This window comes from Coregonus clupeaformis, chromosome 25 (assembly GCF_020615455.1).
Source record: "Coregonus clupeaformis isolate EN_2021a chromosome 25, ASM2061545v1, whole genome shotgun sequence".
In the NCBI taxonomy this organism is placed as follows: Eukaryota; Metazoa; Chordata; class Actinopteri; order Salmoniformes; family Salmonidae; genus Coregonus; species Coregonus clupeaformis.
Genome location: NC_059216.1, coordinates 32,446,869 through 32,460,228, shown reverse-complemented (window position 1 = coordinate 32,460,228; position 13,360 = coordinate 32,446,869). Strand labels below are relative to the sequence as shown.

Genomic DNA, 13,360 nt, shown 5'->3' with positions numbered 1-13,360 from the left:
TCGGGGTTTGGGCACAGTGGACTGGGGAGGCAGGGGAGCTCCATGCTGCTCTGTCAATCTGCTTCTAACTCTACCACATCACCCCCCCTCTACACAAACACACAGTCACAGACACACCCCTGCCCGAGCTGAAAGGAGGGAGGGGGTGTGAGAGGCCACCAGGGGAAGGGACAGGACGGCAGGGGTGTTTGGGTGGTTATCCAGGCAGCGTGAAACCCAATTCACACCCAAGGACGTAGAGGGAGAGATCATCCCCTGTTACATTACGCCTGTCTACCCTCATCTGTCAATCAGCAGAGCTTTAATAAACATGGATTTAGAGGAGAGGAGAGAACTAGGTTATGTCCCAAATGGCACCTTATTCCCTATGTAGTGCACTACTTTTGACCAGCGCCTCAAGGGGCCATTTAGGACACAGACATAGACATGAGAGAGAACTGAGAGGGGAAAAAGTGTTTTGGGGATAGGTATTTATTTGGTATTTTTTAACAAAAGGTGCAACACAACAAATTATTTAAAATGTTTCTCCTCCACAAAGTTGTGTAACTGTTATAGCCACAAAAAGTACAAATCCATCAACATCACTACAAACTTCAATCCCTGTATGATTCAAAGTGAAAATGGTGTACAGTAAGTACCGTTAAGTACCATGTATTAGCCTATACATTAACAGAGTGGTTATGCAGAGAAGCATTTTGCCCACGCTCTCATTATCATGATGCTTATGTCAAAGCCAAATAATGCCTTCCTTAGCCGCAGTTCTGTCATTCCTTTTAACTGCAGAGACTATTTTTCTTCCGTGTGACAAATATACACTTTTTGTAGGTGTGACAAATACACAGCAACAAAGAGATGACATCATCATGCATATATAAAATCATAGATAGAGAAATATAATAAAATATTAAAATAGTACTGTTCTCTGTTGATTTGAAGCATGTTGATCCCTTGTTCCCTCAGTCCATCTAAATTAGTTTGACCAGAAGCTCCAAACCAATGATTGAAATGTTCATATCCAGGTAGGTAGGTGTTGTTTAGAACTACATCAAGTTCCTGAACATGAATCCTAACAGTAAAAATACCAGGGTACAAATTCATTATGTGAAAACTCATAAAAGAAACAAGACAGTGCAATAAAAAACAGAAGGTAAACTGTTGTTGCTAAAACTGTGTGACATACCTGAGGCTGTCCATGTGTGAATGTAAGTTAGCAGAGTTCAGTTCAGTTGTGGCTGTCATGCAGATGATGCTGTGGAACATAAGTAACAACCAGACAAGAGTGCTCCCCTATGCAGGAGTGTGTGAACATTAGTGATGATGGAACACAAGCAAACAAGGATTTACACACACACACACCTCTCCGTATCAACAGAGCTTTAGACCGCGTCACACTCCGGGGACATTAAACGAGGGAGACGGGGGGAGGAAGAGGAGAACGAGGTGGAGAACAGAGAGAACAGCTCTCTTCATTTCTAGGTGATTCACGTTTCGAGTGGGCTTGCAATATTGCTTTATGGAAAGTGTGTGTGAGCCTCGGTGGGAACATTAGCCTGGGAACAGCAGGGCGGCTGGGCCTACATCCAAAATGTCACCCTATTCCCTACATAGTGCACTACTTTTGACCAAAGCCCCATTGGCCCGGGTCAAAAGTAGTGCACTACATAGGGAATAGGGGTGCCATTTGGGACACAACCCCAAGTTTCATTAGAGAGCAGAGCTCCGGGTTTATTACCCAGATTTTGAGTTTTATGGTTATCATTATTTGCCATAGAATTGTTATTCGAATAGATCTGCTAGTCAGCTGTTTGGGATGGACATTGGGACAGGACGTCAGTGTGTGTGTGAGTGAGAGAGTGAGAGAGAGATACATAAAAGTGTGTGTCTTTGCATGCACGTGACTTTTCAACACTGCATCCTTCTTTGCGTGTCTGTATGCCCGTGTGTATCCATTTCAGTCATGTCGTGGGGTTGTCAGTGGGCCTCAGAGGAGTCGGGCCGCGGCAGCTCTGTTTCCGTGGCGATGCGGTGGCGTGCAGCGTTCCCCATGCAGAGCTCACTGATCTCTCTCAGTAGACTCTTCTGTGTCTCCATCAGAAAGTCCTCCTGGGAATGACAAACAGTCAAAGACACTCAGTACAGTAGAGTACAGTAGGGAGGACCACAGGATGCATATTTAATCTCCTACAGCACTGTCTTTCCATCTCGTCTTATTCTTATTTATTTATCTATTCAGATCCTTTGTGGTTCTTTGAGTTCTATATGATAGAGGGGAACTCATGAGTAAGTAGGAGAACAAAAGTACAAACACACAGATGCTTCTTGCTGCCATGTTGTGTTTGGGGAGAGAGAGAGAGGGAGAGAGACAGTTCCATGGTGTGGGATCTGGCGCGTAGCAAGCTGGCTGGAGGACAGCATTAGAGATGCTGTTTCCTCCTCATAAATTATCGGCATGACGACCAGGCCCTCCAGCGCACCGGTGTGATTCTTTCAGCGGTGGGGACGGAACCCTGCGTAGACCCGCTGTCATCCCGCAGCGACTACCCACCTACCCACACTCAACCCCAGCCCGAGCAAAACCCATACCAACCCATGTCCAGGCCCGTGTGTTACTGTGAAGCAGAGGCAGCAGTATGGGCCTCCTTCTCCCTCCTCCTCCTCCTCCCCACCGCGCGGCTGGGCTGGTCTGCAGCAGAGCAGTTAATAAAGAGATTGATTATCAGGCTGTCAGGAAGTGACAGTTGGACAGGGCGTCTCTGCGTGAGTGACAGAGGGCATGCTCGCCGCACAGCAGCCAGGAGAGGAGGCACAGGCACCACACTGCCATCCGCTCTACCCGCTCCAACCGCCCCGTGCCACCCACACCCCCGGCACCCACCCCGACACCCCGCGTCAAGCCGTGCCAACACTGCTGCCTGCCGGGGGAGGGGGGAGGAGGGTGAGAGAGGAGGGAGGGATGGGGGCATGCAGAGCACGCTGCTCCAGCCTTCTGGAGTAGGAGAGAGAGAGCCGGGGAGAGGAGGAGAGAAGAAGGAGATGAGGAGGAGAGCAGATCAGCGGCTGGTGACTCTCACTGCCAGAGTCAGAGAGTCAGAGTTCACAGCCGCTGCCTTCTGGAGAAAGATGTGAGAGAGAGAGCGAGAGAAGTGGGGGAGGGAGAGAGAGGGAGGGGGGAGGAGGAGGAAAAAGAGATGCCAGTGACGACATACTGTACTGCCGGCGAGGTCATATATGCAGTACATATATATACACACACAGGTTTTAGGCATTATCTTGAGTAACATTTACAATGCTCAGTTTTGTTGACTTCAACACAGCCGCAGACGTGTACAGCCAATCACAGAGTGTTCTAGTGAGGATACTAGTGAGGATATCCCTGGCTCGTGATAGAAGGGGAGGTGTCGAGTGCCGAGTCGACAGCCCACACCCTAATTAATGATTTAACAGCACACAGGTACGCCCAGACAGCCAGGCAGGCGCTCTACTCGTTTGCTTTGTGCACCTCTCAGTGTCACATCTCCCCTGCACTGAAGGCTGTCTGGGTGCTACACCTCTCCTTCTTCTGACTCTGTTTGAAGTTTGGGACCTGCCTGCCTGTTGGTCTGTCTGTCCAACAACAGCGCATCCCCCAATCCCCAACACCGTCCCCCCTTTTTAATGAAATCCCAGTAGTGATAACATCAGGTGACAACAGTGGATTCATCCTTTCCAGCTGAGTTGCAGCTTGCCGCATTACCCTGTTCAAACAGGGCATTGTTCAAAGACAATCCATGCGAGAGAGAGAGAGTAATAATACTACTATTATTATTGCTGTTGGTCCCACCATTTTTGTTATATCTATACTTTGACACTGTAAGTAATTTTACTTGCCATGTCAATAAAGTCAATTGAATTGGGGAGAGAGAGAGAGAGGAGAGAGGAGAGAGGAGAGAGGAGAGAGGAGAGAGGAGAGAGGAGAGAGGAGAGAGGAGAGAGAGAGAGAGAGAGAGAGAGAGAGAGAGAGAGAGAGAGAGAGAGAGAGAGAGAGAGAGAGAGAGAGAGAGATGCCCCCTGTCTTGAAGAAGAACAAAACAACCCCAGAGTAAAATATACAATGAAAGCTCCTGATCTGCTCTGGCCATACAGCGAGAGAAGGAGAGAAGAAAGGAGCATGGAGACTACCTACCTAGTAATAGTCATTTTTATTTGTTTTACAATACCTAAGACCATTGTGCAATTTTATTTTCACCATGGCAAAAAGAGACTGTAAAGATTATGAATGTGGGTTCAATTGGAATCCAGCCTTATACTGTGTAGCCTAGCTACCATCTGACATACAGGGTTGACACACAGCAATAATGACCATATGCTGTATAACGAGCATGAAACGTTTTATACAAAGGAGCAGCACGACCACCACACTGTAGCTACACCACAGGGAGTGTTATGACATGCTTGCTCTCTGCCATGGGAAAACACAGAAACCGTCACAACCATCAGGCAATATCTATGGCCATTACATTGAAATGTTAATAAGATCATGGGGCTGTATGTATCAAGCGAGTAATGATTTAGGATCAGTTTTGCCCTGAAAAAAAGTACCTGGACTCCAAAAGGTTCCAGAGGTGATCATATTGTGCTTATTTACACTATCTGTAGGAGGCAACATTTCTATTTTCTATGTTAGAGAACAGTCTTGCATTAGTATGTAATATAAAAACAGACATAACAGCGTAATTGTTTAAGTAGTGCATAAATCTGGAATTCTGAATACAATCACAATGCAATTTTCAATACGTATGTGTTGCACATAGTCTCACATATCACTATCACACGTTGGTACATAAAACCACTGTTTAGAATAGTGTTTTAGAATATTCACAATGTATAATGAATGTGATAGTAACAGTAAGCCTAGGATTGGGAGTTTTTACCAAAAGGTTCTATTTTGGTTTCATCTGACCATATGACATTCTCCCAATCCTCTTCTGGATCATCCAAATGCACTCTAGCAAACTTCAGACGGGCCTGGACATGTACTGGCTTAAGCAGGGGGACACGTCTGGCACTGCAGGATTTGAGTCCCTGGCGGCGTAGTGTGTTACTCAGGGTTCTTCAATTCCGGTCCTGGAGGGCCGAAACACCTCTGTTTTTCATCCTCTCCTTCTAATCAGGGGCTAATTCAGACCTGGGACACCAGGTGAGTGCAATTAACTACCAGGTAGAAATAAAAAACAGAAGTGTTTCGGCCCTCCAGGACCGGAATTGAAGAACCCTGGTGTTACTGATGGTAGGCTTTGTTACTTTGGTCCCAGCTCTCTGCAGGTCATTCACTAGGTCCCCCCGTGTTGTTCTGGGATTTTTGCTCACCGTTCTTGTGATCATTTTGACCCCACGGGGTGAGATCTTGCGTGGAGCCCCAGATCGAGGGAGATTATCAGTGGTCTTGTATGTCTTCCATTTCCTAATAATTGCTCCCACAGTTGATTTCTTCAAACCAAGCTGCTTACCTATTGCAGACAGATTCAGTCTTCCCAGCCTGGTGCAGGTCTACAATTTTGTTTCTGGTGTCCTTTGACAGCTCTTTGGTCTTGGCCATAGTGGAGTTTGGAGTGTGACTGTTTGAGGTTGTGGACAGGTGTATTTTATACTGATAACAAGTTCAAACAGGTGCCATTAATACAGGTAACGAGTGGAGGACAGAGGAGCCTCTTAAAGAAGAAGTTACAGGTCTGTGAGAGCCAACATCCGCACTGAGCTAAAGGCTAGAACTGCCGCGTTCAAGGAGTGGGGCACTAACCCGGACGCTTATAAGAAATCCTGCTATGCCCTCCAACGAACTATCAAACAGGCAAAGTGTCAATACAGGACCAATATCAAATTCTACTACACTGGCTCTGACACTCGTCGGATGTGGCAGGGCTTGCAAACTATCACAGATTACAAAGGAAAACCCAGCCGCGAGCTGTCCAGTGAGTTCACTGACAAGTTCACTGAAATGTTCACTGATATTTTCAACCTCTCCCTGAGCCATTCTGTAATACCTAGATGTTTCAAGCAGACCACCATAGTCCAGACCACCATAGTCCCTGTGCCCAAGAACGCCAAGGTAACCTGTCTAAATGACTATCGCCACGTAGCACTCATATCTGTAGCCATGAAATGCTTTGAAAGGCTTGTCTCACATCAACACCATCATCCCAGACACCCTGGACCCACGGCAATTCGCATACCGCCCCCAACAGATCCAAAGATGACGCAATCTCTATTGCACTCCACACTGCCCTTTCCCACCTGGAAAAAAAGGAACACCTACATGAGAATGCTGTTCATTGACTACAGCTCAGTATTCAACACCATAGTGCCCTCCAAGCTCATCTCTAAACTAAGGACCCAGGGATTAAACACCTCCCTCTGGATCCTAGACTTCCTGACAGGCCACCCCCAGGTGTTGGGGGTAGGCAAATACACATCTGCCACGCTGACCCTCAACACGGGGGCCCATCAGGGGTGCATGCTTAGTGCCTTCCTGTACTCCCTGTTCACCCACGACTGTGTGGCCAAGCACGACTCTAACACCATCATTAAGTTTACCGACAACATGACGGTGGTAGGCCTGATCACCGACGACGATGAGACAGCCTACAGGGAGGAGGTCAGAGACCTGGCAGTGTGGTGCCTGGACAGAAACCTCTCCCTCAATGTCAGCAAGACAAAGGAGCTGATCATGGACTACAGGAAACGGAGGGCCGGGCACGCCCCCATTCACATCGATGAGGCTTTAGAGGAGCAGGTCTAGAGCTTCAAGTTCCTCGGTGTCCACATCACTAAGGACCTACCATGGTCCAAACACACCAACACAGTCATGAAGAGGGCACAACAATGCCTCTTCCCCCTCAGGAGGCTGAAAAGATTTGGCATGGGCCCTCAGATCCTCAAAAGGTTCTACAGCTGCACCATTGAGAGCATCTTGACTGGCTGCATCACCGCTTGGTATGGCAACTTCTTGGCATCCGACCGCAAGGTGCTACAGAGGGTAGTGCGTACGGTCCAGTACATCACTTGGGCCGAGCTCCCTGCCATCCAGGATCTCTATAACAGGCGGTGTCAGAGGTAGGCCCAAAAAAGTGTCAAAGACTCCAGCCACCCAAGTCATAGACTGTTCTCTCTGCTACCGCACGGCAAGCGGTACCGGAGTGCCAAGTCTGGGATCAACAGGCTCCTGAACAGCGTCTACCCCCAAGCCATAAGACTGCTGAACAGTTAATCAAATGGTTACCTGGACTATTTGTATTGAACCCCCCTTTTTTTCCCACTGACATTCTTGCACTGGCATCTCCAAATTTGAGATTTTTGGTTCCAACCGCTGTGTCTTTGTGAGATGTGGTGTGGGTGAACGGATGATCTCTGCATGTCTATTTCCCACTGTAAAGCATGGAGGAGGAGGTGTTATGGTGTGGGGGTGCTTTGCTGGTGACGCTGTCTGTGATTTATTTAGAATTCACACTTAACCAGCATGGCTACCACAGCATTCTGCAGCGATACGCCATCCCATCTGGTTTGGGCTTAGTGGGACTATCATTTGTTTTTCAACAGGACAATGATCCAACACACCTCCAGGCTGTGTAGGGGCTATTTTACCAAGAAGGAGAGTGATGGAGTGCTGCATCAGATGACCTGGCCTCCAACAAACCCCTGACCTCAACCAAATTGAGATGGTTTGGGATGAGTCGGACGGCAGAGTGAAGGAAAAGCAGCCAACAAGTGCTCAGCATATGTGGGAACTCCTTCAAGACTGTTGGAAAAGCATTCCAGGTGAAGCTGGTTGAGAGAATGCCAAGAGTGTGCAAAGGCTGTCAACAAGGCAAAGGGTGACTATTTGAAGAATCTCAAATATATTTAGATTTGTTTAACACTTTTTTGGTTACTACATGATTCCATATGTCTTATTTAATAGTTTTGATGTCTTCACTATTATTCTACAATGTAGAAAATAGTAAAAATAAAGAAAAACCCTTGAATGAGTAGGTGTTCTAAAACTTTTGACCGGTAGTGTACACACTTTCATACTCTTCACATATAATGCTGCTACTCTTTTATTATCTATCCTGATTGCCTAGTCACTTTTACCCTTACCTACATGTATATACCTCAATTACCTCAACTACCTCATACCCCTGCACACTGACTCGGTACCGGTACAAAAGACAAATACTCCTTGTATTGAGCCATGTTATTGTTATTTTATAGTGTTACTATTTCATTTTTTTTCTCTTATTTGCTCATTATTATTGTTTTTAAATCATACTTTCTGACTCTCCATTGATGGGGAAGAGCTCGTAAGTAAGCATTTCACTGTAAAATCTACACCTGTTGTATTCGGCGCACGTGAAAAATAAAGTTTGATTTGACTTGATTTCCAGAATCATTCACAGTACATAATTAACGCAATAGTGAAGTTATTCTGAAAACAACCATGCATTCCATACTGTCACTGTGATACAGGCATATCCACACAGCAGCAGTGTGTCTACACACAACAATGCCATCCATCCCCTCTCTCCCGCTTGAATGGGCTTATCCTGTCTCTCTCATCCCAGTAAACACTCTTTTTGCACTCGATTGGTCGTCGGAGAGATCAATAGCCTCAGACAGAGTGAGTAGAACACCAGGGCAGGGACGGAGATGTCTTGTTGGGTTTCTTTTTTCCCTCTCTTAAACTGACACAGAGCACGAGAGAGCATTTCACACCCCCTAAAAAAAGGAGACGAAAAAAGGAAAGGAGAAGAAGAGATTCATTTCACACCCACAAAAAAGGAGGAGACGACAAGAGGAAATGAAGAGGATAGGAGGAGTAGACAGCATTTCACATCCACCCAAAAAAGAAAGAGAGGAGGAGGAAAGAGAGAGAGAGCTACACAGCGAGCGAGAAGGAAAGCGACACAGATGGACAAGTGCTTTTTACGGCTGAAGCTTCTGCTGGCGCGGTGCCATGGGCACAGACTCCCTTTGTTTGCCAGGCTACTAAACTAATAGACATAAAGGCAGGTTCCTGCTGGCCTGGAATTATAAAGTCATTAAGGAATCCAAATACACACACATATATACAGACACACACATGCACAAGCGAGCACACACACACACAAGCATACACACACACACACACACACACACACACACACATAACACACACACACACACACACACACGACACATAGGGGCCAAGAGAGGGGACGAGCTGACTAGCCAATACCCCTGGAGCAGCTTAGGCTAAGGTGGCGTGTGTGTGTGTGTAAGGTTGGGGGCCTTGAGTGACTTCACTGTAAGCGTCAAACACACAAACACATACACACTCATAACTGAAGAGGAGCTGAAACACAAATCGCTCCTCTGCATCACAATTCAAAACAAACTTTTATCAAAAATACACCACCGCCACCTCATCACACTCCACAAATCTTTATTTTATTGGCCAAAAACTGTTACTTTTGTTCCTCTGTAATCACAGTACTACATTGTCAAACAATGACTGTGTGTCATTCTTCACTATGGGTATTGTTCCCCTCCTTACATGTCTGCCTTGCCACAAAAGGATCCTCTGCGGGCTTTTGTCCCTGGTGTAATCTCAATATTATTTAAGATGGCCAGCGCACAATGGCAGCGAGAACAGAAGCCGCTTAAGCCCCTCTCCCTGAACAGTGGTCTTGGCAACTAAACTAACTCATTTGTTAGCTGTGCATTCCCTCAGACAGCCCCGTAAATGGAGGCACCATCCAATTATTACAGGGGATAAAACTAGAGCTGCTGCTGCTGTCGGCTGGCCACACCACAATCTATTACCCCACATGGAAAACCTTACACATGGACTATTTCAACCTCCAACTTTGTCGGCTGCAGAAAGAGACCCAGCAGGCCATTCCCAGGCATTCTGGAATATACTGTAAATATATTCTGGAATTTGTCTTTAGAATATGGAAGTGGAATGGGATAGAATAGTTTATTATTGTCATGTTGATATATTGTAAATGTGAAGATTGGTTGCCATCTGACAGTGAGACCCAGATGTACCCAGAGAGTTACTACTAAAGAGCATGGTGTGTTTAAAGATGTAGGATCTTAATTTGATCACTCTTTTGTTGCAGAGAATTTCCCTGCACAGCAGGAAATGCAAACTTGTAGTGTATTTGAGTTTTAAAAAGGCTTCTAAAGTTTGTAATTTCCACTTAGAAATTTCAGACTTGATTTTCCCTCAATGAAAATGTATCAACCCCTACAAAAATGTCCATTAATTATAATCCACACAATAATTAACATTTCCTGTTGCTGCAGGATTATTTCCCTCCTGAAGCTAACTGGCTGAAATTAAGATCCTACATCTGTATATACTGGTAAACAGGCACAGGTCGTGAGGTAGAAAATACCCCAGTTCTTATGGACTCTAAATAAGACTAACAATACAGTACCTGTCTTTAGATCAAGAGTTGTACTGTAGTGGGTTAAAAGCAGAGTATTTATAAGACTGGAAACCTCAGAAGCCTTATATACTCCATTCCATCTCTAGAAATGTGTCATGTATTCTCACTATAATAAACATGTCTGGATCCAGTGTTTGTTCTTCTCTTTCTTTAAACAAAGACGTACGTGTGTTTTCAAACAGGGATGCTGAGAGGCGAGATTTCAAAGGCGAAACTTGAGAGCGAAGGCTGCGCATTTACAATATTTATACATTTAAGTATGGCTCGATGGTGATACTACAGTATACATATTTTGCGTTTGCGTGTGTATGCATGTGTGTGTGTGGCATGTGTTTGTGGGTGTGTGGGTGAGAATGAGACTATGAAGAGAATCACTGATGAAAAAAGGCTACTTTGGAAATTCTATGATAATTGGCTTCTTAAAAGGAGCTCATTTTTAACTATGTCACTGCGACTGCTGCATGACAATTAATCTGTTTGCCACTGCTTCCTTGGCATCTGTGCCAATTACTTTATATGCTAATATATGTAAATTACTAAACATTTCAGATGCCAGTTACAAGTATATGCAAGTAGTGTATTGTATTTTATTTAAAGTAATATTCTTTAAGCAGATCAACAAAGCAAGTGCTTTACATTTCGAGACGTGTATATTGTTTTTCTTCTCTGTGGCATTTTTCCTAGGATGTGGCGGTATTGGGTACACTGAAATAATGCAATATAAACACTTCTGTTTAAGTGTTTACTCTCCAACTGAAACAAATCTTCATGATAATGATAATTTACACCATAACTATTTTCTGCACAGTAAAATAAACTGTAAAAGGAAAAGTTTTAGTATATAAAATTCAAAGGTTTATAGCACTACATTTCTGAGTCAATGAAATGAGAATATCATAACATTTTTCACAATGCATGATTAAGTTAAGACAGTAGTTTCTCTATCAACCTGATTATTTATTTCAATAAATAAACCTCTCCATCTAACCGTGTTTACTCATCAAACCGGATGTATTCTACCTTCTTCTGCCCTATCTCAGTGTTAGGCGTGTTAGAAGACAAAGCTGTGGAATTGCTATTTTATTCTCTCTAAAGGTGACTAACGTTGTCGATATGTAAATGTTAATGAATGCACTTTAAGCATCTTACAATGCCCTTTTTCTCTTAACATAAATTGCTATAATTATCAGTGCATTCAGTTTTTCCTCTCCCGGTCTCTCTGGGGAAGTTGCATCAATGGAGTGAGGTGTTGTTCTATTGTCCTACTGTACCTCTGTCTACTGTAGGACTGTATACCAGGTAGACTGGCTGCCTCTTTCTCTTCTCCCAACTCAACTGAAGATGTCACTATTGTATACAGAATGGATACTCAGGAGAACCACAGAGCGAGCGAGCGAGCGAGCGAGAGAAAGAGAAATCGAGAGAGAGAGAGAGAGAGAGAGAGAGAGAGAGAGAGAGAGAGAGAGAGAGAGAGAGAGAGAGAGAGAAGAGAGAGAGATGGACACTACTTGGGGAAAGAGTGTTTGCATGTTCATCTTTACGAGGACAATGCAAAGCTGGATGTTTTAAACATATTTTAAATTTGAAAAAAACTCTGCCTGCCTGAATTTTGAATGTCTGGAAATCCACAACATTTATCAAATCAAGCTTGTACTTTCCTTGTTAAGCATGTCATATTTGGCACCTGTCCAGGTAATAATTTGCATACTAACATGATGTGCACACTAAACCATCTGTATTTCCCAACTTATTAGGCTTTTCATTCAATAGAACACAATTGTAAAATATTCTATGCTCAAACACCTGAGTGGAATACCTGAATCTCTGAAATAGCAGATCCGATTGTGGTTACAGTATGTACTGTACAGTATTTACAATACATCACCCCATTGAAAATAAGGATGTAAAAACAGAGTGGATTCTACTGCCAGCCTATTCATTATAGCAATTATCAAAAGGATTTGTTATGTTTAAGTCTCACACTTATGTTTAACTTGGGCATTTATTGTTGTAAATGGACACGTAAGTAAGCATTTTACTGTTAGTCTACATCTGTTGTCTACGAATCATGTGACAAATAATCTTTGATTTGATTGTAGTGTTTTCCATCTGGGCATTATATAATTATAACATCGGCATATTAGGGGATGTTATGATGCGATAATTATATTGTGAGGATTTTTCTATTCGCGAGTGGAGGAATGGATAAATAGAGATAAATAATCACAGTGATAAAAATAAGAGATTGAATGTAAATAGATTTAAAATGTATATACATTTGCGCGCACAAACACCTCGACCAGAGTTTCCATAGTGTCATGATGAGAACTTAGAGCAACACCTCTCTCCTAATTTAGCGACCGTAGTCCTCCTTCCTCTCTTCCTCCTCCTCCCTCTATCTGTCTGTCTGGTGAGCTCCTGCATGTAGCCCTCTCTACATGTGTCACCAGTGTGGGTTTTTATCTGTTCTTTAACAGCGGTGCTCACACTCCTACCTGTCATTAGGGAGGGGAGGACACAAGGTTTAAGAAGGTCTTGATTAACACATTATCACAGAGCGTGTGTGTGTTTGTGCGTGTGTGTGTGTGCGTATGTGTTTGTGTGTGTGAAGAGGGTCTTCATTCACACAAATGGTCACAGAGCCCACCGCTGTGACCTCAAGCACCACCGGCTGTAGCTACAGCTCATTTAATTGATCTCTGCAAGTTTTATTTTACATTTACATATCAGTGCTGTTAAAGCAAGCTCTAGATGGGCGTGGAAGGGATTATTCTCGATACAATCCTGATTTGACTCTCTGCCAAAACTATTTGTTTTGCCCCCTCTCCTCCGACTGACTGATTCCTTTGCCTTCCATCCACAACATGCCTTCACAGGTGTTTAATGAATTAGCCCAGAAATCATGGTAC

At 44.3% G+C, this 13,360-nt stretch overlaps 1 protein-coding gene across 1 annotated transcript in view; it reads right to left on the bottom strand.

The window, feature by feature from the left end:
- Positions 1-468: 468 nt before the first annotated feature.
- Positions 469-13,360, bottom strand: part of si:dkey-288a3.2 (protein phosphatase 1 regulatory subunit 37) — a 70,082-nt gene continuing 57,190 nt past the window's right edge. The window contains exon 8 of the mRNA XM_041847087.1: positions 469-2,103. Within this exon, the coding sequence (XP_041703021.1) occupies positions 1,972-2,103 (132 nt within the window). The 3' untranslated portion in view covers positions 469-1,971. The remainder of the gene's footprint in view (positions 2,104-13,360) is intronic.